Source organism: Oncorhynchus keta, chromosome 12, assembly GCF_023373465.1.
Source record: "Oncorhynchus keta strain PuntledgeMale-10-30-2019 chromosome 12, Oket_V2, whole genome shotgun sequence".
In the NCBI taxonomy this organism is placed as follows: domain Eukaryota; kingdom Metazoa; phylum Chordata; class Actinopteri; order Salmoniformes; family Salmonidae; genus Oncorhynchus; species Oncorhynchus keta.
This window is the reverse complement of record NC_068432.1, coordinates 54,962,301-54,984,549: the sequence shown is the minus strand read 5'-3', so window position 1 is coordinate 54,984,549 and position 22,249 is coordinate 54,962,301. Positions and strand designations below refer to the sequence as shown.

At 46.3% G+C, this 22,249-nt stretch overlaps 1 protein-coding gene and 1 long non-coding RNA gene across 7 annotated transcripts in view; both read right to left on the bottom strand.

Annotated features, from left to right (window-relative positions):
* LOC118382407 (MOB kinase activator 3B) overlaps positions 1 to 22,249 on the bottom strand; it is a 73,147-nt gene that overhangs the window by 11,981 nt on the left and 38,917 nt on the right. For 4 of the 5 annotated variants that reach the window (XR_008061574.1, XR_008061578.1, XR_008061575.1 and 1 more), the window contains one exon: positions 21,017 to 21,737. Coding sequence is in view for 1 of the 5 variants with exons in the window: in XM_052458660.1 (XP_052314620.1) it covers positions 21,004 to 21,433 (430 nt within the window). In the remaining 4 variants the exon portion in view is untranslated. Of the gene's footprint in view, positions 1 to 21,003; positions 21,738 to 22,249 lie in introns of all 5 variants that reach the window. The other variant, XM_052458660.1, reaches the window with a different exon arrangement.
* On the bottom strand, positions 13,289 to 14,689 carry LOC127906480 (uncharacterized). 2 transcript variants are annotated; one of them, XR_008061579.1, is made up of 4 exons: positions 14,413 to 14,689; positions 13,843 to 14,255; positions 13,591 to 13,708; positions 13,289 to 13,472 (listed from the first exon to the last, which is right to left on the bottom strand). It is a non-coding gene; the product is annotated as an uncharacterized LOC127906480 (long non-coding RNA). The 2 variants fall into 2 exon arrangements; XR_008061580.1 differs by lacking the exon at positions 13,591 to 13,708.

The following is a 22,249-nucleotide window of genomic DNA, read 5'->3' as shown; positions in this document are numbered from 1 at the left end:
ACCCTGCAGTATGGACACAGTCTGTTTACCCTGCAGTATGGACACAGTCTGTTTACCCTGCAGTATGAACACAAACACAGTCTGTTTACCCTGCAGTATGGACACAGTCTGTTTACCCTGCAGTATGGACACAAACAGAGTCTGTTTACCCTGCAGTATGAACACAAACACAGTCTGTTTACCCTGCAGTATGGACACAAACAGAGTCTGTTTACCCTGCAGTATGGACACAGTCTGTTTACCCTGCAGTATGGACACAAACACTGTCTGTTTACCCTGCAGTATGAACACAAACACAGTCTGTTTACCCTGCAGTATGGACACAGTCTGTTTACCCTGCAGTATGGACACAGTCTGTTTACCCTGCAGTATGGACACAGTCTGTTTACCCTGCAGTATGGACACAAACAGAGTCTGTTTACCCTGCAGTATGGACACAAACAGAGTCTGTTTACCCTGCAGTATGGACACAAACAGAGTCTGTTTACCCTGCAGTATGGACACAGTCTGTTTACCCTGCAGTATGGACACAAACACAGTCTGTTTACCCTGCAGTATGGACACAGTCTGTTTACCCTGCAGTATGAACACAAACACAGTCTGTTTACCCTGCAGTATGGACACAAACAGAGTCTGTTTACCCTGCAGTATGAACACAGTCTGTTTACCCTGCAGTATGGACACAGTCTGTTTACCCTGCAGTATGAACACAAACACAGTCTGTTTACCCTGCAGTATGGACACAAACAGAGTCTGTTTACCCTGCAGTATGAACACAGTCTGTTTACCCTGCAGTATGGACACAAACAGAGTCTGTTTACCCTGCAGTATGGACACAAACAGAGTCTGTTTACCCTGCAGTATGGACACAGTCTGTTTACCCTGCAGTATGGACACAAACAGAGTCTGTTTACCCTGCAGTATGGACACAGTCTGTTTACCCTGCAGTATGGACACAAACAGAGTCTGTTTACCCTGCAGTATGAACACAGTCTGTTTACCCTGCAGTATGGACACAGTCTGTTTACCCTGCAGTATGGACACAAACACTGTCTGTTTACCCTGCAGTATGGACACAAACACAGTCTGTTTACCCTGCAGTATGGACACAGTCTGTTTACCCTGCAGTATGGACACAAACAGAGTCTGTTTACCCTGCAGTATGAACACAAACAGAGTCTGTTTACCCTGCAGTATGAACACAAACACAGTCTGTTTACCCTGCAGTATGGACACAGTCTGTTTACCCTGCAGTATGAACACAGTCTGTTTACCCTGCAGTATGAACACAAACACAGTCTGTTTACCCTGCAGTATGAATACAAACAGAGTCTGTTTACCCTGCAGTATGGACACAAACAGAGTCTGTTTACCCTGCAGTATGGACACAGTCTGTTTACCCTGCAGTATGAACACAAACACAGTCTGTTTACCCTGCAGTATGAATACAAACAGAGTCTGTTTACCCTGCAGTATGGACACAAACAGAGTCTGTTTACCCTGCAGTATGAACACAAACAGTCTGTTTACCCTGCAGTATGGACACAAACAGAGTCTGTTTACCCTGTAGTATGAACACAGTCTGTTTACCCTGCAGTATGGACACAGTCTGTTTACCCTGCAGTATGAACACAAACAGAGTCTGTTTACCCTGCAGTATGAACACAGTCTGTTTACCCTGCAGTATGGACACAAACACAGTCTGTTTACCCTGCAGTATGGACACAGTCTGTTTACCCTGCAGTATGAACACAAACAGAGTCTGTTTACCCTGCAGTATGAACACAGTCTGTTTACCCTGCAGTATGAACACAAACAGAGTCTGTTTACCCTACAGTATGAACACAGTCTGTTTACCCTGCAGTATGGACACAGTCTGTTTACCCTGCAGTATGAACACAAACAGAGTCTGTTTACCCTACAGTATGAACACAGTCTGTTTACCCTGCAGTATGGACACAGTCTGTTTACCCTGCAGTATGGACACAAACACAGTCTGTTTACCCTGCAGTATGGACACAGTCTGTTTACCCTGCAGTATGGACACAAACACTGTCTGTTTACCCTGCAGTATGGACACAAACACAGTCTGTTTACCCTGCAGTATGGACACAGTCTGTTTACCCTGCAGTATGGACACAAACAGAGTCTGTTTACCCTGCAGTATGAACACAAACAGAGTCTGTTTACCCTGCAGTATGAACACAAACACAGTCTGTTTACCCTGCAGTATGGACACAGTCTGTTTACCCTGCAGTATGAACACAGTCTGTTTACCCTGCAGTATGAACACAAACACAGTCTGTTTACCCTGCAGTATGAATACAAACAGAGTCTGTTTACCCTGCAGTATGGACACAAACAGAGTCTGTTTACCCTGCAGTATGGACACAGTCTGTTTACCCTGCAGTATGAACACAAACACAGTCTGTTTACCCTGCAGTATGAATACAAACAGAGTCTGTTTACCCTGCAGTATGGACACAAACAGAGTCTGTTTACCCTGCAGTATGAACACAAACAGTCTGTTTACCCTGCAGTATGGACACAAACAGAGTCTGTTTACCCTGCAGTATGGACACAGTCTGTTTACCCTGCAGTATGAACACAAACAGAGTCTGTTTACCCTGCAGTATGAACACAGTCTGTTTACCCTGCAGTATGGACACAAACACAGTCTGTTTACCCTGCAGTATGGACACAGTCTGTTTACCCTGCAGTATGAACACAAACAGAGTCTGTTTACCCTGCAGTATGAACACAGTCTGTTTACCCTGCAGTATGAACACAAACAGAGTCTGTTTACCCTACAGTATGAACACAGTCTGTTTACCCTGCAGTATGGACACAGTCTGTTTACCCTGCAGTATGAACACAAACAGAGTCTGTTTACCCTACAGTATGAACACAGTCTGTTTACCCTGCAGTATGGACACAGTCTGTTTACCCTGCAGTATGGACACAAACACAGTCTGTTTACCCTGCAGTATGGACACAGTCTGTTTACCCTGCAGTATGAACAGTCTGTTTACCCTGCAGTATGAACACAAACACAGTCTGTTTACCCTGCAGTATGGACACAGTCTGTTTACCCTGCAGTATGGACACAAACACAGTCTGTTTACCCTGCAGTATGGACAGAGTCTGTTTACCCTGCAGTATGGACACAGTCTGTTTACCCTGCAGTATGAACACAAACAGAGTCTGTTTACCCTACAGTATGAACACAGTCTGTTTACCCTGCAGTATGGACACAGTCTGTTTACCCTGCAGTATGGACACAAACACAGTCTGTTTACCCTGCAGTATGGACACAAACAGAGTCAGTTTACCCTGCAGTATGGACACAGTCTGTTTACCCTGCAGTATGAACACAAACAGAGTCTGTTTACCCTGCAGTATGAACACAGTCTGTTTACCCTGCAGTATGGACACAAACAGAGTCTGTTTACCCTGCAGTATGGACACAAACAGAGTCTGTTTACCCTGCAGTATGGACACAGTCTGTTTACCCTGCAGTATGAACACAAACAGAGTCTGTTTACCCTGCAGTATGAACACAAACAGAGTCTGTTTACCCTGCAGTATGAACACAGTCTGTTTACCCTGCAGTATGAACACAAACAGAGTCTGTTTACCCTGCAGTATGAACACAAACAGAGTCTGTTTACCCTGCAGTATGGACACAAACAGAGGCTGTTAGTGGTAACATGGATAACATTTTCTCAACGACATGCCACACAACTAGTATCCCACTCTGGTAATAATACAACCACACAGTGATGCTATGGAGACCAACAACATAAAATGCATGATCTAAGCCAAAGACATACTAGCCAACCAACCGGCATGTATCACCATCTTGTAGATATGATTGCATTGTATAAACTTCATTGATGGACAGTTGGAAATGTCCCCAGCATAGGACACATACAGGGACAACTCCATCAATACAACCAGGACAATACAACCAGGACAGACCAGGACAATACAACCAGGACAGACCAGGTCAATACAACCAGGACAGACCAGGACAATACAACCAGGACAATACGACCAGGACAATACAACGAGGACAGACCAGGACAATACAACCAGGACAGACCAGGACAATACAACCAGGACAATACAACCAGGACAATACAACCAGGACAATACAACCAGGACAATACAACCATGACAGACCAGGACAATACAACCATGACAGACCAGGACAATACAACCAGGACAGACCAGGACAATACAACCAGGACAGACCAGGACAATACAACCAGGACAATACAACCAGGACAATACAACCAGGACAGACCAGGACAATACAACCAGGACAATACAACCAGGACAATACAACCAGGACAGACCAGGACAATACGACCAGGACAATACAACCAGGACAGACCAGGACAATACAACCAGGACAGACCAGGACAATACAACCAGGACAATACAACCAGGACAATACAACCAGGACAATACAACCATGACAGACCAGGACAATACAACCAGGACAATACAACCATAACAGACCAGGACAATACAACCAGGACAGACCAGGACAATACAACCAGGACAATACAACCAGGACAATACAACCAGGACAATACAACCAGGACAGACTAGGACAATATAACCAGGACAGACCAGGACAATACAACCAGGACAATACAACCAGGACAATACAACCAGGACAGGCCAGGACAATACTGCCAGGACAGGCCAGGACAATACAACCAGGACAGGCCAGGACAATACAACCAGGACAATACAACCAGGACAGGCCAGGACAATACAACCAGGACAGGCCAGGACAATACAACCAGGACAATACAACCAGGACAGGCCAGGACAATACTGCCAGGACAGGCCAGGACAATACAACCAGGACAGGCCAGGACAATACAACCAGGACAATACAACCAGGACAATACAGCCATAACAGACCAGGACAATACAGCCATAACAGACCAGGACAATACAACCAGGACAGACCAGGACAATACAACCAGGACAATACAACCAGGACAGGCCAGGACAATACAACCAGGACAATACAACCAGGACAGGCCAGGACAATACAACCAGGACAATACAACCAGGACAGGCCAGGACAATACAACCAGGACAGGCCAGGACAATACAACCAGGACAATACAACCAGGACAGGCCAGGACAATACAGCCAGGACAGGCCAGGACAATACAACCAGGACAATACAGCCATAACAGACCAGGACAATACAACCAGGACAGGCCAGGACAATACAACCAGGACAATACAACCAGGACAATACAACCAGGACAATACAACCAGGACAGGCCAGGACAATACTGCCAGGACAGGCCAGGACAATACAACCAGGACAGGCCAGGACAATACAACCAGGACAATACGACCAGGACAGACCAGGACAATACAACCAGGACAATACAACCAGGACAATACAACCAGGACAGGCCAGGACAATACTGCCAGGACAGGCCAGGACAATACAACCAGGACAGGCCAGGACAATACAACCAGGACAATACGACCAGGACAGACCAGGACAATACAACCAGGACAGACCAGGACAATACAACCAGGACAATACAACCAGGACAGACCAGGACAATATAAGCTGACCTGTCTGTCTGTCTGTCTGTCTGTCTGTCTGTCTGTCTGTCTGTCTGTCTGTCTGTCTGTCTGTCTGTCTGTCTGTCTGTTTGGACGCAGTGTTTGAGTCGGTTCACTCGTCCCCTGTCAGCAGCAGACTGGATGTGGCTCTGTGAATCCTTACAACAACATGACCATCAAATACTTTTCCGTGTCCGTCCGTCTGTCCGTCTGTCTGCATGTCACCTGCTGTATGTCTGTCTGTCTGTCCATCTCTATCTGTCCGTCCATCTCAGTCTGTCTCCGTCCATCTCTGTCCGTCAATGTCTGTCTGCAGCCTGAGATGTTTTCGGTAATCCAATCCACAGAGTGACCAGAGCAGGTCAATAGTGACTGGGTCTAGGTCATCACAGAGAGAGGAAGAGGTTGGTTACCAGCCATACATTTACAATAGGACCAGTCTGAGGGATATTGAAGATGTACAGCAGCTGAGCTTGAGAGCACACCCTATTCCCTATGTAGTGCACTACTTTAGACCAGAGCCCTATAGAACCCTATTCCCTATGTAGTGCACTACTTTAGACCAGAGCCCTATGGAAACCTATTCCCTATGTAGTGCACTACTTTAGACCAGAGCCCTATGGAACCCTATTCCCTATGTAGTTCACTACAACCAGACCAGGACAATACAACCAGGACAGACCAGGACAATACAACCAGGACAGACCAGGACAATACAACCAGGACAATACAACCAGGACAATACAACCAGGACAATACAACAAGGACAATACAACCAGGACAGACCAGGACAGACCAGGACAATACAACCAGGACAATACAACCAGGACAGACCAGGACAGACCAGGACAATACAACCAGGACAGACCAGGACAATACAACCAGGACAATACAACCAGGACAATACAACCAGGACAATACAATACAACCAGGACAGACCAGGACAATACAACCAGGACAGACCAGGACAATACAACCAGGACAATACAACCAGGACAATACAACCAGGACAATACAACAAGGACAATACAAACAGGACAGACCAGGACAATACAACCAGGACAATACAACGAGGACAGACCAGGACAATACAACCAGGACAATACAACCAGGACAATACAACCAGGACAATACAACCAGGACAATACGACCAGCACAATACGACCAGCACAATACAACCAGGACAATACAACCAGGACAATACAACCAGGACAATACGACCAGGACAATACGACCAGGACAATACGACCAGGACAATACGACCAGCACAATACGACCAGGACAATACAACCAGGACAATACAACCAGGACAATACAAACAGGACAATACAACCAGGACAGACCAGGACAGACCAGGACAGACCAGGACAATACAACCAGGACAATACAACCAGGACAGACCAGGACAATACAACTAGGACAGACCAGGACAGACCAGGACAATACAACCAGGACAATACAACCAGGACAGACCAGGACAATACAACCAGGACAATACAACCAGGACAATACAACCAGGACAATACAACAAGGACAATACAACCAGGACAGACCAGGACAATACAACCAGGACAATACAACCAGGACAATACAACCAGGACAATACGACCAGGACAATACAACCAGGACAATACAACCAGGACAATACAACAAGGACAATACAACCAGGACAGACCAGGACAATACAACCAGGACAATACAACGAGGACAGACCAGGACAATACAACCAGGACAATACGACCAGGACAATACAACCAGGACAATACGACCAGGACAATACATCCAGGACAATACAACCAGGACAGACCAGGACAGACCAGGACAATACAACCAGGACAGACCAGGACAATACAACCAGGACAGACCAGGACAGACCAGGACAATACAACCAGGACAATACAACCAGGACAATACAACCAGGACAATACAACCAGGACAGACCAGGACAATACAACCAGGACAGACCAGGACAATACAACTAGGACAGACCAGGACAATACAACCAGGACAATACAACCAGGACAGACCAGGACAATACAACCAGGACAGACCAGGACAATACAACCAGGACAGACCAGGACAATACAACCAGGACAGACCAGGACAATACAAGCAGGTCAGACCAGGACAATACAACCAGGACAATACAACCAGGACAGACCAGGACAATATAACCAGGACACAGAACGCTCACACAGACACCCTCTAGAGCTGAACGCTCACACAGACACCCTCTAGAGCTGAGCGGTCACACAGACACCCTCTGACAGAGCTGAACGGTCACACAGACACCCTCTGACAGAGCTGAACGCTCACACAGACACCCTCTGACAGAGCTGAACGCTCACACAGACACCCTCTAGAGCTGAGCGCTCACACAGACACCCTCTGACAGAGCTGAACGCTCACACAGACACCCTCTGACAGAGCTGAACGGTCACACAGACACCCTCTGACAGAGCTGAACGCTCACACAGACACCCTCTGACAGAGCCGCAAGACTCATCAATCTCACCGGAGAAGTCATCCGAGTGAGCGAAACAGCACCCCAGCTGTCTCAGTATGTATAGATCATGTTTCTGATGCTGTCTAGCCAAACAGAGTATGGCAGGTAATATTCTTTTTGGCCAGACAGCATCAGCTATATGAGCTACAGATACTTTTTGCCTTGCTATGATGCTTTTTCATGAAAGAGATTCAGCTTCTTGGCGAATCAAACAATAATTATTACAATTTAGTAATTTAGTAGACACTCTTATCCAGGGTGACTTATAGGAGCAATTTGGGATTAAGTGCCTTGCTCAAGAGCACAATTACATATATTTCATCTAGTCGGCTCGGGGATTTGAACCAGCAACTTGTCGGTTACTGACCCGGATAGACATTATTATACAGTGACATTCGGGAAAAAGTATTCAGACCCCTTTTTCCACATTTGGTTACTTATTCTAAAATGGATTAAAAAAATTATTTCAAACGTATACAAAACAAAACCCAAACTGAAATACCTTATTTACATAAATATTCAGACTCTTTACTAGGTGGTCCTGTAGCTCAGTTGGTAGAGCATGGCGCTTGTAACGCCAGGGTAGTGGGTTCGATCCCCGGGACCACCCATACGTAGAATGTATGCACACATGACTGTAAGTCGCTTTGGATAAAAGCGTCTGCTAAATGGCATATATTATATATTATTACTATGAGACTTGAAATTGAGCTCAGGTGCATCCTGTTTCCATTGATCATTTACATGTTTTATTTAACTAGGCATCCTTGAGATGTTTCTACAACTCGATTGGAGTACACCTGTGGTAAATTCAATTGATTGGACATGATTTGGAAAAGCACACACCGGTCTATATAAGGTCTCACAGTTGACACAGTGCATGTCAGAGCAAAAACCATTGCAATGAGTGTGAGTGGCCCAGGCGGAGCCCGGACTTCAACCCGATTGAACATCTCTGGAGACCTGAAATTAGCTGTGCAGCGACGTTCCCCATCCAACCTGACTTGAGCTTGAGAGGCCCTGCAGAGAAGAATGGGAGAATCTCCCCAAATACAGATTCCCAAGAAGACTCGAGGCTGTAATCGATGCCAAAGGTGCTTCAACAAAGAACTAAGTAAAGGGTCTGAATACATATTTTTTAAATATTTATATGCTGAAACAGGAAAGGGCCTACATATACTGCTGCCACAAAGTTGGAAGCACAGAATCTTCTAGAATGTCATTGTATGCTGTAGCGTTAAGATTTCCCTTCACTGGACCTAATGGGCCCGAACCATGAAAAAACAGCCCCACACCATTACTCCTCCTCCTCCACCAAACTTTACAGTTGGCATTCGGGCAGGTAGCATTCTCCTGCATCCACCAAACCCAGATTCGTCCATCGAACTGCCAAATGGTGAAGTGTGATTCATCACTCCAGAGAACGTGTTTCCACTGCTCCAGAGTCCAATGGCGGCGAGCGTTACACCACTCCAGCCAAGGCTTGGCATTGCTCATGGTGATTTTAGGCTTGTGTGCGGCTGCTCTGCCATGGAAACCCATTTCATGACGCTCCAGACGAACAGTTCTTGTGCTGACATTGCTTCCAGAGGCAGTTTGGAACTCGGTAGTGAGTGTTGTAACATGTCTTTAGAGAGAGAAAGTCCTCTTATTCTCCAGTAACCGAGGAAGTCCTTAACATGTCTCTAGAGAGAGAAAGTCCTCTTATTCTCCAGTAACCGAGGAAGTCCTTAACATGTCTCTAGAGAGAGAAAGTCCTCTTATTCTCCAGTAACCGAGGAAGTCCTTAACATGTCTCTAGAGAGAGAAAGTCCTCTTATTCTCCAGTAACCGAGGAAGTCCTTAACATGTCTCTAGAGAGAGAATGTCCTCTTATTCTCCAGTAACAGAGGAAGTCCTTAACATGTCTCTAGAGAGAGAAAGTCCTCTTATTCTCCAGTAACAGAGGAAGTCCTTAACATGTCTCTAGAGAGAGAAAGTCCTCTTATTCTCCAGTAACCGAGGAAGTCCTTAACATGTCTCTAGAGAGAGAAAGTCCTCTTATTCTCCAGTAACCGAGGAAGTCCTTAACATGTCTTTAGAGAGAGAAAGTCCTCTTATTCTCCAGTAACCGAGGAAGTCCTTAACATGTCTCTAGAGAGAGAATGGCACTTGTTCAGCCCACTACATGAACCCAGCTAGCACCCTGTGTGTTTGTGTTGTAGTAGCCTGTTAGCCAGGTTAGATCTGATTAAGAGAGGATTGATCAAGTTGGTTTGAATGAATAAGTAATTCATGTTTAATTATGCGCAGTAAACACACGTGTTTGTGTCAGTAAAGTTCATTTCCTCTTTACGGACACCAGCAACAAGCAAAAGGTTTCATTTCCTCTTTACGGACACCAGCAACAAGCAAAAGGTTTCATTTCCTCTTTACGGACACCAGCAACAAGCAAAAAGGTAAGGTTTCCAGTTCGAGACTGTTCCTGACTGGGAAACACTCTTGTCACTTCAAAACAGGCACCACAATGGAATAAAATCCTCCTTGACTGATTGAAATGCCTGTCAATTTAACATCTATATACAGTTTATGTATTTATTTTCTCTTAACTGACACACATAGATGTTTTAAAGTTCATCACAAGCAAATCAATACGACAGACCCACAGAAAACCACAGCAGTGAATTTTCCATCAACATTTCCTGCCTATAGGGAATGTCAATCATTTGAATGTGTGTCTCGACTGACAGGAGAGGATCTCATTCAGAGCCTGAATGATCTGAGATTTAGACGGATGGAGCTCACTCCTCACTATGTGCCACTCTCATTTCAAAGTCGTAGGTCCATAGGATCTCTGGTGTAAAGTAGTGCACTATATAGGGAATAGGGTCCCATAGGGCTCTGGTCTAAAGTAGTGCACTATATATAGGGAATAGGGTTCCATAGGGCTCTGGTCTAAAGTAGTGCACTATATATAGGGAATAGGGTTCCATAGGGCTCTGGTCTAAAGTAGTGAACTATATATAAGGAATAGGGTTCCATAGGGCTCTGGTCTAAAGTAGTGAACTATATATAGGGAATAGGGTCCCATAGGGCTCTGGTCTAAAGTAGTGCACTATATATAGGGAATAGGGTTCCATAGGGCTCTGGTCTAAAGTAGTGAACTATATATAAGGAATAGGGTTCCATAGGGCTCTGGTCTAAAGTAGTGCACTATATATAGGGAATAGGGTCCCATAGGGCTCTGGTCTAAAGTAGTGCACTATATATAAGGAATAGGGTTCCATAGGGCTCTGGTCTAAAGTAGTGCACTATATATAAGGAATAGGGTTCCATAGGGCTCTGGTCTAAAGTAGTGCACTATATATAGGGAATAGGGTTCCATAGGGCTCTGGTCTAAAGTAGTGAACTATATATAAGGAATAGGGTTCCATAGGGCTCTGGTCTAAAGTAGTGAACTATATATAGGGAATAGGGTCCCATAGGGCTCTGGTCTAAAGTAGTGCACTATATATAGGGAATAGGGTTCCATAGGGCTCTGGTCTAAAGTAGTGAACTATATATAAGGAATAGGGTTCCATAGGGCTCTGGTCTAAAGTAGTACACTATATATAGGGAATAGGGTCCCATAGGGCTCTGGTCTAAAGTAGTGCACTATATATAAGGAATAGGGTTCCATAGGGCTCTGGTCTAAAGTAGTGCACTATATATAAGGAATAGGGTTCCATAGGGCTCTGGTCTAAAGTAGTGCACTATATATAGGGAATAGGGTTCCATAGGGCTCTGGTCTAAAGTAGTGCACTATATATAAGGAATAGGGTTCCATAGGGCTCTGGTCTAAAGTAGTGCACTATATATAAGGAATAGGGTTCCATAGGGCTCTGGTCTAAAGTAGTGCACTATATATAGGGAATAGGGTTCCATAGGGCTCTGGTCTAAAGTAGTGAACTATATATAAGGAATAGGGTTCCATAGGGCTCTGGTCTAAAGTAGTGCACTATATATAGGGAATAGGGTCCCATAGGGCTCTGGTCTAAAGTAGTGCACTATATATAAGGAATAGGGTTCCATAGGGCTCTGGTCTAAAGTAGTGCACTATATATAGGGAATAGGGTCCCATAGGGCTCTGGTCTAAAGTAGTGCACTATATATAAGGAATAGGGTTCCATAGGGCTCTGGTCTAAAGTAGTGCACTATATATAGGGAATAGGGTTCCTTGGGGCTCTGGTCTAAAGTAGTGCACTATATAGGGAATACGGTTCCATTTGGGACTCATCCTCAGTCTCCCTAACCCGCTCCCCCGGGTCTGGTGAAACAGGATTATACGGGGATCTCACAATCCAGGAAAAGATTACTCCATTATTGCACAAAAGTATTAGGTTAAAGTTGAACCCGTAGGAATTCAACCATTCATGAATATAACACAGAAGCTGAATATATACATACATGCAATTAGTAAAGCTAACTTTAATAAGGTGTGAAGCCACTCTATGTCGCTTAATTATATATTAAATCTGTTCAAAATCTCTTGATTGAAATCAAACAACATGAATCACTGTATTCAGGAGATTGGATCAAACAGTAAACTCCCTGAACATACAGTACAATTTACAACAGACATCCACCATGAGATAGATAGATGATGACGGTGATGATGTTCTATCACATCAAAGACCGTCACAGAGACAGCATGACCCTGGGTGACCTTAACCCTATCCTGAAACTGACCCCACACAGAGATGACAGAGCGAGTCAGCGAGACACTGTCTCAGGAAGACATAACTTCACCTTAAAGGTGAAAGGTTCAGCTACCTGCACCATGACCCTGGGAAATCCTAACCCTAACCTGACAGTGACCCCAAAGCCATGACAGAGACAAATAACAGTGGTCTGGCACACTGCAGCTGCAGCTGCTGGGTTAGTAACAGACAACAGGGCCATACATACCCTGACTACCCTAACCCTGACTACCCTAACCTCTGACTACCCTAACTCTAACCCGGACTACCCTGACTACCCTAACTCTAACCCTGACTACCCTAACCCTGACTACCCTAACCCTGACTACCCTAACCTCTGACTACCCTAACCCTGCCTACCCTAACCTCTGACTACCCTAACCCTAACCCTGACTACCCTGACTACCCTAACCCTATCCCTGACTATATTAATGGTTTAAACCCTCTGGGTTGTTGCCATGATCTTCTCCTCAATCCCAGTAACCTGAACTAGATTGTAGCTAATTTAACCCAACACCTAGTGTTCTCCTCAATCCCAGTAACCTGAACTAGATTGTAGCTAGGTTAACCCAACACCTAGTGTTCTCCTCAATCCCAGTAACCTGAACTAGATTGTAGCTACGTTAACCCAACACCTAGTGTTCTCTTCAATCCCAGTAACCTGAACTAGATTGTAGCTAGGTTAACCCAACACCTAGTGTTCTCCTCAATCCCAGTGACCTGAACTAGATTGTAGCTACGTTAACCCAACACCTAGTGTTCTCCTCAATCCCAGTAACCTGAACTAGATTGTAGCTAGGTTAACCCAACACCTAGTGTTCTCCTCAATCCCAGTAACCTGAACTAGATTGTAGCTACGTTAACCCAACACCTAGTGTTCTCCTCAATCCCATAACCCAGTAACCTGAACTAGATTGTAGCTACGTTAACCCAACACCTAGTGTTCTCCTCAATCCCAGTAACCTGAACTAGATTGTAGCTATCCCAGTAACCTTAACCCAACACCTAGTGTTCTCCTCAATCCCAGTAACCTGAACTAGATTGTAGCTACGTTAACCCAACACCTAGTGTTCTCCTCAATCCCAGTAACCTGAACTAGATTGTAGCTACGTTAACCCAACACCTAGTGTTCTCCTCAATCCCAGTAACCTGAACTAGATTGTAGCTACGTTAACCCAACACCTAGTGTTCTCCTCAATCCCAGTAACCTGAACTAGATTGTAGCTACGTTAACCCAACACCTAGTGTTCTCCTCAATCCCAGTAACCTGAACTAGATTGTAGCTACGTTAACCCAACACCTAGTGTTCTCCTCAATCCCAGTAACCTGAACTAGATTGTAGCTAGGTTAACCCAACACCTAGTGTTCTCCTCAATCCCAGTAACCTGAACTAGATTGTAGCTACGTTAACCCAACACCTAGTGTTCTCCTCAATCCCAGTGACCTGAACCTGACACTAGTGATTGTAGCTACGTTAACCCAACACCTAGTGTTCTCCTCAATCCCAGTAAGTAACCTAACCCAACACCTAGTTCTCCTCAATTGTAACCTGAACTAGATTGGTTAACCCAACACCTAGTGTTCTCCTCAATCCCAGTAACCTGAACTAGATTGTAGCTACGTTAACCCAACACCTAGTGTTCTCCTCAATCCCAGTAACCTGAACTAGATTGTAGCTACGTTAACCCAACACCTAGTGTTCTCCTCAATCCCAGTAACCTGAACTAGATTGTAGCTACGTTAACCCAACACCTAGTGTTCTCCTCAATCCCAGTAACCTGAACTAGATTGTAGCTACGTTAACCCAACACCTAGTGTTCTCCTCAATCCCAGTAACCTGAACTAGATTGTAGCTACGTTAACCCAACACCTAGTGTCAAAACAATCTGCTACACCAGATGTATCTGCCAAAACAAGGCTACAACCACCTGTCTCAAACCTGTTACCAGACTGACACCCACCTGGCTATCCGTTACCAGACTGACACCCATTAGTCTCAAAACAAGGCTACAACACCGTTACCAGACTGACACCCGATCACCTGTCTTACACCAGAGGCTGACACCCATCACCTGTTACCAGACTGACACCCATCACCTGTTACCAGACTGACACCCATCACCTGTTACAACACCAGACATGGTGATATAGTACAGCCCCATTATCAGACTGGATACAGTACCCATTATCATGGGGCTGTTACCACGTGTGTGGTGACTGACACTCCATTATCCGTTACCAGACTGACACCCAAAGGTAATCACCTGTTACCAGACTGACACCGATCAGCCCTGTTATGGGCCCTGGTTAAAAGTAGTTTACTGACAAGAGCATCACCTGTTACCAGAATGACACCCATTATCAGACTGACACCCATTATCCGTTACCAGACTGACACCCATCACCACCAGACTCACCGATCACCTGTTACCAGACTGACACCGATCACCTGTTACCAGACTGCATGACACCCATTATCCTACCAGACTGTTCACCCCAGACTGACACCCTCAGACTGACACCCATTATCCGTGACACCCATCACCTGTTCCAGACTGACACCCCAGACTGACACCCATCCCATTACCTGACACCCATCACCTGTCCAGACTGACACCATTTCCAGACTGACACCCATTATCAGACTGACACCCATTATCAGACTGACACCCATCACCTGTTACCAGACTGACACCCATCACCTGTTACCAGACTGACCACCCACCCGCACTGACACCTGTTACCAGACTGACACCCATCACCTGTTACCAGACTGACACCCATCACCTGTTACCAGACTGACACCCATTATCAGACTCACCTGTTACCAGACTGACACCCATCACCTGTTACCAGACTGACACCCCATGACACCCTGTTACCAGACTGACACCCAGTCATCTGTTACCAGACTGACACCCCAGACTGACACCCATCACCTGTTACCAGACTGACACACCGATCACCTGTTACCAGACTGACACCAATCACCTTATCCGTTACCAGACTCACCTGTTACCAGACTGACACCCATCACCTGTTACCAGACTGACACCCATCACCTGTTACCAGACTGACACCCATCACCTGTTACCAGACTGTTGACACCCACATCAGACTGACACCCATTATCCTGTTACCAGACTGACACCCATCACCTGTTACCAGACTGATCACCGACCAGACACCTGTTACCAGACTGACACCCAATCACCTGACACCCGATCACCTGTTACCAGACTGACACCCATCACCTGTTACCAGACTGACACCCATCACCCAGACTGTTATCAGACTGACACCCTGTTAACAGACTGACACCCTGTCTCCAGACTGACACCCATTACCTGTTCCAGACTGACACCCATCACCTGTTACCAGACTCACCTGTTACCAGACTGACACCCATCACCTGTTACCAGACTGACACCATCACCTGTTACCAGACTGACACCTGTTACCAGACTGACACCCATCACCTGTTACCAGACTGACACCCATCACCTGTTACCAGACTGACACCAGTCACCTGTTACCAGACTGACACCCATTATCAGACTGACACCCATTGTCTGTTACCAGACTGACACCCATCACCTGTTGCCAGACTGACACCCATCATCAGACCAGACACCCATCACCTGTTACCAGACTGACACCCATCACCTGTTACCAGACTGACACCAGTTATCCTGTTACCAGACTTATCTGTTACCAGACTGACACCCATCACCTGTTACCAGACTACCAGACCTGACACCCATCACCTGTTACCAGACTGTTACCAGACTGACACCCATCATCTGTTACTACACTGTTACCAGACTGACACCCATCACCTGTTACCAGACTGACACCAGGCTGACACCCCATTATCAGACTGACACCCATTATCACCTTACCAGACTGACACCCATTATCATCTGTTACCAGACACCATCACTGACACCCATCACCTGTTTCAGACACCCATCACCTGTTGACTGATATCATCTGTTACCATCTGTTACCAGACTGACACCCATCACCTGTTACCAGACTGACACCCATCATCTGTTACTACACTGACACCCATCACCTGTTACCAGACTGACACCCACCTGTTACCAGACTGACACCCATTATCCGTTACCAGACTGACACCCATCACCTGTTTATCCGTTGACACCAATCACCAGACTGACACCCATTATCACCGTTTACCCAGACTGACACCCATTATCCGTTACCAGACTGACACCCATCACCTGTTACTGACACCCACTGTTACCAGATACCCATCACCTGTTACCAGACTGACACCCATCATCTGTTACCAGACTGACACCCATCATCTGTTACTACACTGACACCCATCAGCTGTTACCAGACTGACACCCATCAGCTGTTACCAGACTGACACCCATCGCCTGTTACCAGACTGACAGACAGACTATGTGTAGACCATGAATCTGATGCTGTCTCAGTATGTGTAGACCATGTATCTAATGCTGTCTCAGTATGTGTAGACCATGTATCTGATGCTGTCTCAGTATGTGTAGACCATGTATCTGATGCTGTCTCAGTATGTGTAGACCATGTATCTGATGCTGTCTCAGTATGTGTAGACCATGTATCTGATGCTGTCTCAGTATGTGCAGACCATGTATCTAATGCTGTCTCAGTATGTGTAGACCATGTATCTGATGCTGTCTCAGTATGTGTAGACCATGTATCTGATGCTCTCAGTATGTGTAGACCATGAATCTGATGCTCTCAGTATGTGTAGACCATGTATCTGATGCTGTCTCAGTGTGTGTAGACCATGTATCTGATGCTGTCTCAGTATGTGTAGACCATGAATCTGATGCTCTCAGTATGTGTAGACCATGTATCTGATGCTGTCTCAGTATGTGTAGACCATGTATCTGATGCTGTCAGTATGTGTAGACCATGTATCTGATGCTGTCTCAGTATGTGTAGACCATGTATCTGATGCTGTCTCAGTATGTATAGACCATGTATCTGATGCTGTCTCAGTGTGTGTAGACCATGTATCTGATGCTGTCTCAGTATGTGTAGACCATGAATCTGATGCTGTCTTAGTATGTGTAGATCATGTATCTGATGCTGTCTCAGTATGTGTAGATCATGTATCTGATGCTGTCTCAGTATGTGTATACCATGTCTCTGATGCTGTCTCAGTATGTGTAGACCATGTATCTGATGCTGTCTCAGTATGTGTAGACCATGTCTCTGATGCTGTCTCAGTATGTGTAGACCATGTATCTGATGCTGTCTCAGTATGTGTAGACCATGTATCTGATGCTGTCTCAGTGTGTGTAGACCATGTATCTGATGCTGTCTCAGTATGTATAGACCATGTATCTGATGCTGTCTCAGTATGTGTAGACCATGTATCTGATGCTGTCTCAGTATGTGTAGACCATGTATCTGATGCTGTCTCAGTATGTATAGACCATGTATCTGATGCTGTCTCAGTATGTGTAGACCATGTATCTGATGCTGTCTCAGTATGTGTAGACCATGTATCTGATGCTGTCTCAGTATGTGTAGACCATGTATCTGATGCTGTCTCAGTGTGTGTAGACCATGTATCTGATGCTGTCTGGACAGTGAAACAGCACCTCTCTGTCTCAGTATGTGTAGACCATGTATCTGATGCTGTCTCAGTATGTGTAGACCATGTATCTGATGCTGTCTGGACAGTGAAACAGCATCTCTTTGTCTCAGTGTGTGTAGACCATGTATCTGATGCTGTCTCAGTATGTGTAGACCATGTATCTGATGCTGTCTCAGTATGTGTAGACCATGTATCTGATGCTGTCTCAGTATGTGTAGACCATGTATCTGATGCTGTCTCAGTATGTGTAGACCATGTATCTGATGCTGTCTCAGTATGTGTAGACCATGTATCTGATGCTGTCTGGACAGTGAAACAGCACCTCTCTGTCTCAGTATGTGTAGACCATGTCTCTGATGCTATCTCAGTATGTGTAGACCATGTATCTGATGCTGTCTCAGTATGTGTAGACCATGTATCTGATGCTGTCTGGACAGTGAATTAGCACCTCTCTGTCTCAGTATGTGTAGACCATGTATCTGATGCTGTTGCTGCTGATGTTGATGGCTGTAGTGTTTGATTGATTGCTACCTGCCGCCTCTACGCTCTAACCACTAGGCTACCTGCCGCCTCTACGCTCTAACCACTAGGCTACCTGCCGCCTCTACGCTCTAACCACTAGGCTACCTGCCGCCTCTACGCTCTAACCACTAGGCTACCTGCCGCCTCTACGCTCTAACCACTAGGCTACCTGCCGCCTCTACGCTCTAACCACTAGGCTACCCTGCCGCCTCTACGCTCTAACCACTAGGCTGCCTGCCACCTCTACGCTCTAACCACTAGGCTACCCTGTCACCTCTACACTCTAACCACTAGGCTACCCTGTCACCTCTACACTCTAACCACTAGACTACCTGCCACCTCTACGCTCTAACCACTAGGCTACCTGCAGCCTCTGCGCTCTAACCACTAGGCTACCTGCCGCCTCTGCGCTCTAACCACTAGACTACCTGCCGCCTCTGCGCTCTAACCACTAGACTACCTGCCGCCTCCACGCTCTAACCACTAGGCTACCCTGCAGCCTCTACACTCTAACCACTAGGCTACCCTGCCACCTCTACACTCTAACCACTAGGCTACCCTGCAGCCTCTACGCTCTAACCACTAGGCTACCTGCCGCCTCCACGCTCTAACCACTAGGCTACCTGCCGCCTCTACACTCTAACCACTAGGCTACCCTGCAGCCTCTACACTCTAACCACTAGGCTACCCTGCCTCCTCTACACTCTAACCACTAGGCTACCCTGCCACCTCTACACTCTAACCACTAGGCTACCCTGTCATCTCTACACTCTAACCACTAGGCTACCCTGTCATCTCTACACTCTAACCACTAGGCTACCCTGTCACCTCTACACTCTAACCACTAGGCTACCCTGCCACCTCTACACTCTAACCACTAGGCTACCCTGTCACCTCTACACTCTAACCACTAGGCTACCCTGCCACCTCTACACTCTAACCACTAGGCTACCCTGTCATCTCTACACTCTAACCACTAGGCTACCCTGTCACCTCTACACTCTAACCACTAGGCTACCCTGCCACCTCTACACTCTAACCACTAGGCTACCCTGTCACCTCTACACTCTAACCACTAGGCTACCTGCCACCTCTACACTCTAACCACTAGGCTACCCTGTCACCTCTACACTCTAACCACTAGGCTACCCTCTCACCTCTACACTCTAACCACTAGGCTACCCTGCCACCTCTACACTCTAACCACTAGGCTACCCTGCCACCTCTACACTCTAACCACTAGGCTACCCTGCCACCTCTACACTCTAACCACTAGGCTACCCTGTCACCTCTACACTCTAACCACTAGGCTACCCTGTCACCTCTACACTCTAACCACTAGGCTACCCTGTCACCTCTACACTCTAACCACTAGGCTACCCTGCCACCTCTACACTCCAACCACTAGGCTACCCTGCCGGTACAATACATTCGTTATTTGCTTTGTGGACTTCATCGGACAGATTGTTGTTCTTCGGTTTTGTGATGAAACAGAAGGTGTGGTTGAATTTATTCTGCCGCTGTGTGGCTGTTGTCTTTTGGTTGTATATCACGGGTCTTATTGTATATCACAGTCGCGTATGAACCAATGGGTTATAAAGCAAACAACACAAATATCACTACATTGGTTATTATAATGGATTTGTTTTTACTGGCCTTGTTTGCTGAGTGATATTACCCACTAGCACTGCTTCTAGTTCCTAAAAAAGTCTGGGTCTGTTGAGTGTGGCTGATGTACAGTGGGGCAAAAAAGTATTTAGTCAGTCACCAATTGTGCAAGTTCTCCCACTTAAAAGATGAGAGAGGCCTGTAATTTTCATCATAGGTACACTTCAACTATGACAGACAAAATGAGGGGGAAAAATCCAGAAAATCACATTGTAGGATTCTTTATGAATTTATTTGCAAATTATGGTGGAAAATAAGTATTACAGGCCTCTCGTATTTTTAAGTGGGAGAACTTGCACAATTGGTGGCTGACTAAATACTTTTGCCCCACTGTGCATATAGTTACAGCAGACCCAGAGTACTCACCCATGCTGGTGGGAAGATATCCTCATTGTTGATCTGAACCTCGATCCAGTCCATCAGCAAGTTCATGTACTTGGGAGCCGGTAGAGCCGTTGGTTTCTTGTACTTGTGATCGTCCTGCCATCGGTACTCATACCGAGGACCTCCGGACATGACCGGACAACTCTTCTCCGTGCAGAACTCACACACCGTCCCGTAGATGAGGTTTATCCTGTTGAAGAAGTCAACTACGTGCATGGCCACCCAGTCGTTCAGATCCTCCCCGTGGGGCAGAGCTACCGCCGCCCGTAGGTCAACCCCGGAGCTCAGCGACGCCTGGGCCTTTTTATGCAGCTCGAAACGCTGCGTCCCCGGCTCAAACTTACGCTTGGGCCGGAAGGTCTTGTCCTTGTTGAAGACCTGCTTCAGGGCGATGGACATGTTGCCGGGGACGTGGGGAAGTGGGGCGAAGACTGGGGCGAGGGGGGAGAGGAGGTTCAGGGACGAGGACCGGGGGTGAGAGGAGGTTCAGGGACGAGGACCGGGGAGCGGAGAAGAGGGGGAAAGCAGAGATTTGTCAACCGGCCGAGTGAGGGTTGGGGACCCAAGGAAGGAACCAACGGTACCAATAGTCTGTTCTGGAGGAGCAGGAAGTACAGGAGGAGGAGGAGGAGGAGCAGGTTGAGATGAGGGATACAGCAGGGTAACGTTTACTGTTTGGAGTGCCGCATCAGGACATCTTTTTCTGTGAGAAGCAGAGAAGAGAAAGACACGGATTAGACATCACGTTAACGTTTGACATTATAGTTATTTAGTTGATGATCTTATCCCCAATTGTAGTGTTTTTTTGTGTAACAGTATAGACTTTACGTCCGTCCCCTCGCCATGGCGTCACCGATTGAAACACCACTAGCGCGCACCACAGCTAACTAGCTAGCCATTTCACATCGGCTACATTTGCTTAAAACTTTAAATGACAAAGATCATGATTGAGTGTTGAATAAGGAGTTGAACAAGGAGTTGAACAAGGAGTTGAACAAGGAGTTGACAGACAGGGTGTTGACAGACAGGGTGTTGACAGACAGGGTGTTGAACAAGGTGTTGACAGACAGGGTGTTGAACAAGGTGTTGACAGACAGGGTGTTGACAGACAGGGTGTTGATAGACAGGGTGTTGACAGACAGGGTGTTGAACAAGGTGTTGACAGACAGGGTGTTGACAGACAGGGTGTTGACAGACAGGGTGTTGAACAAGGTG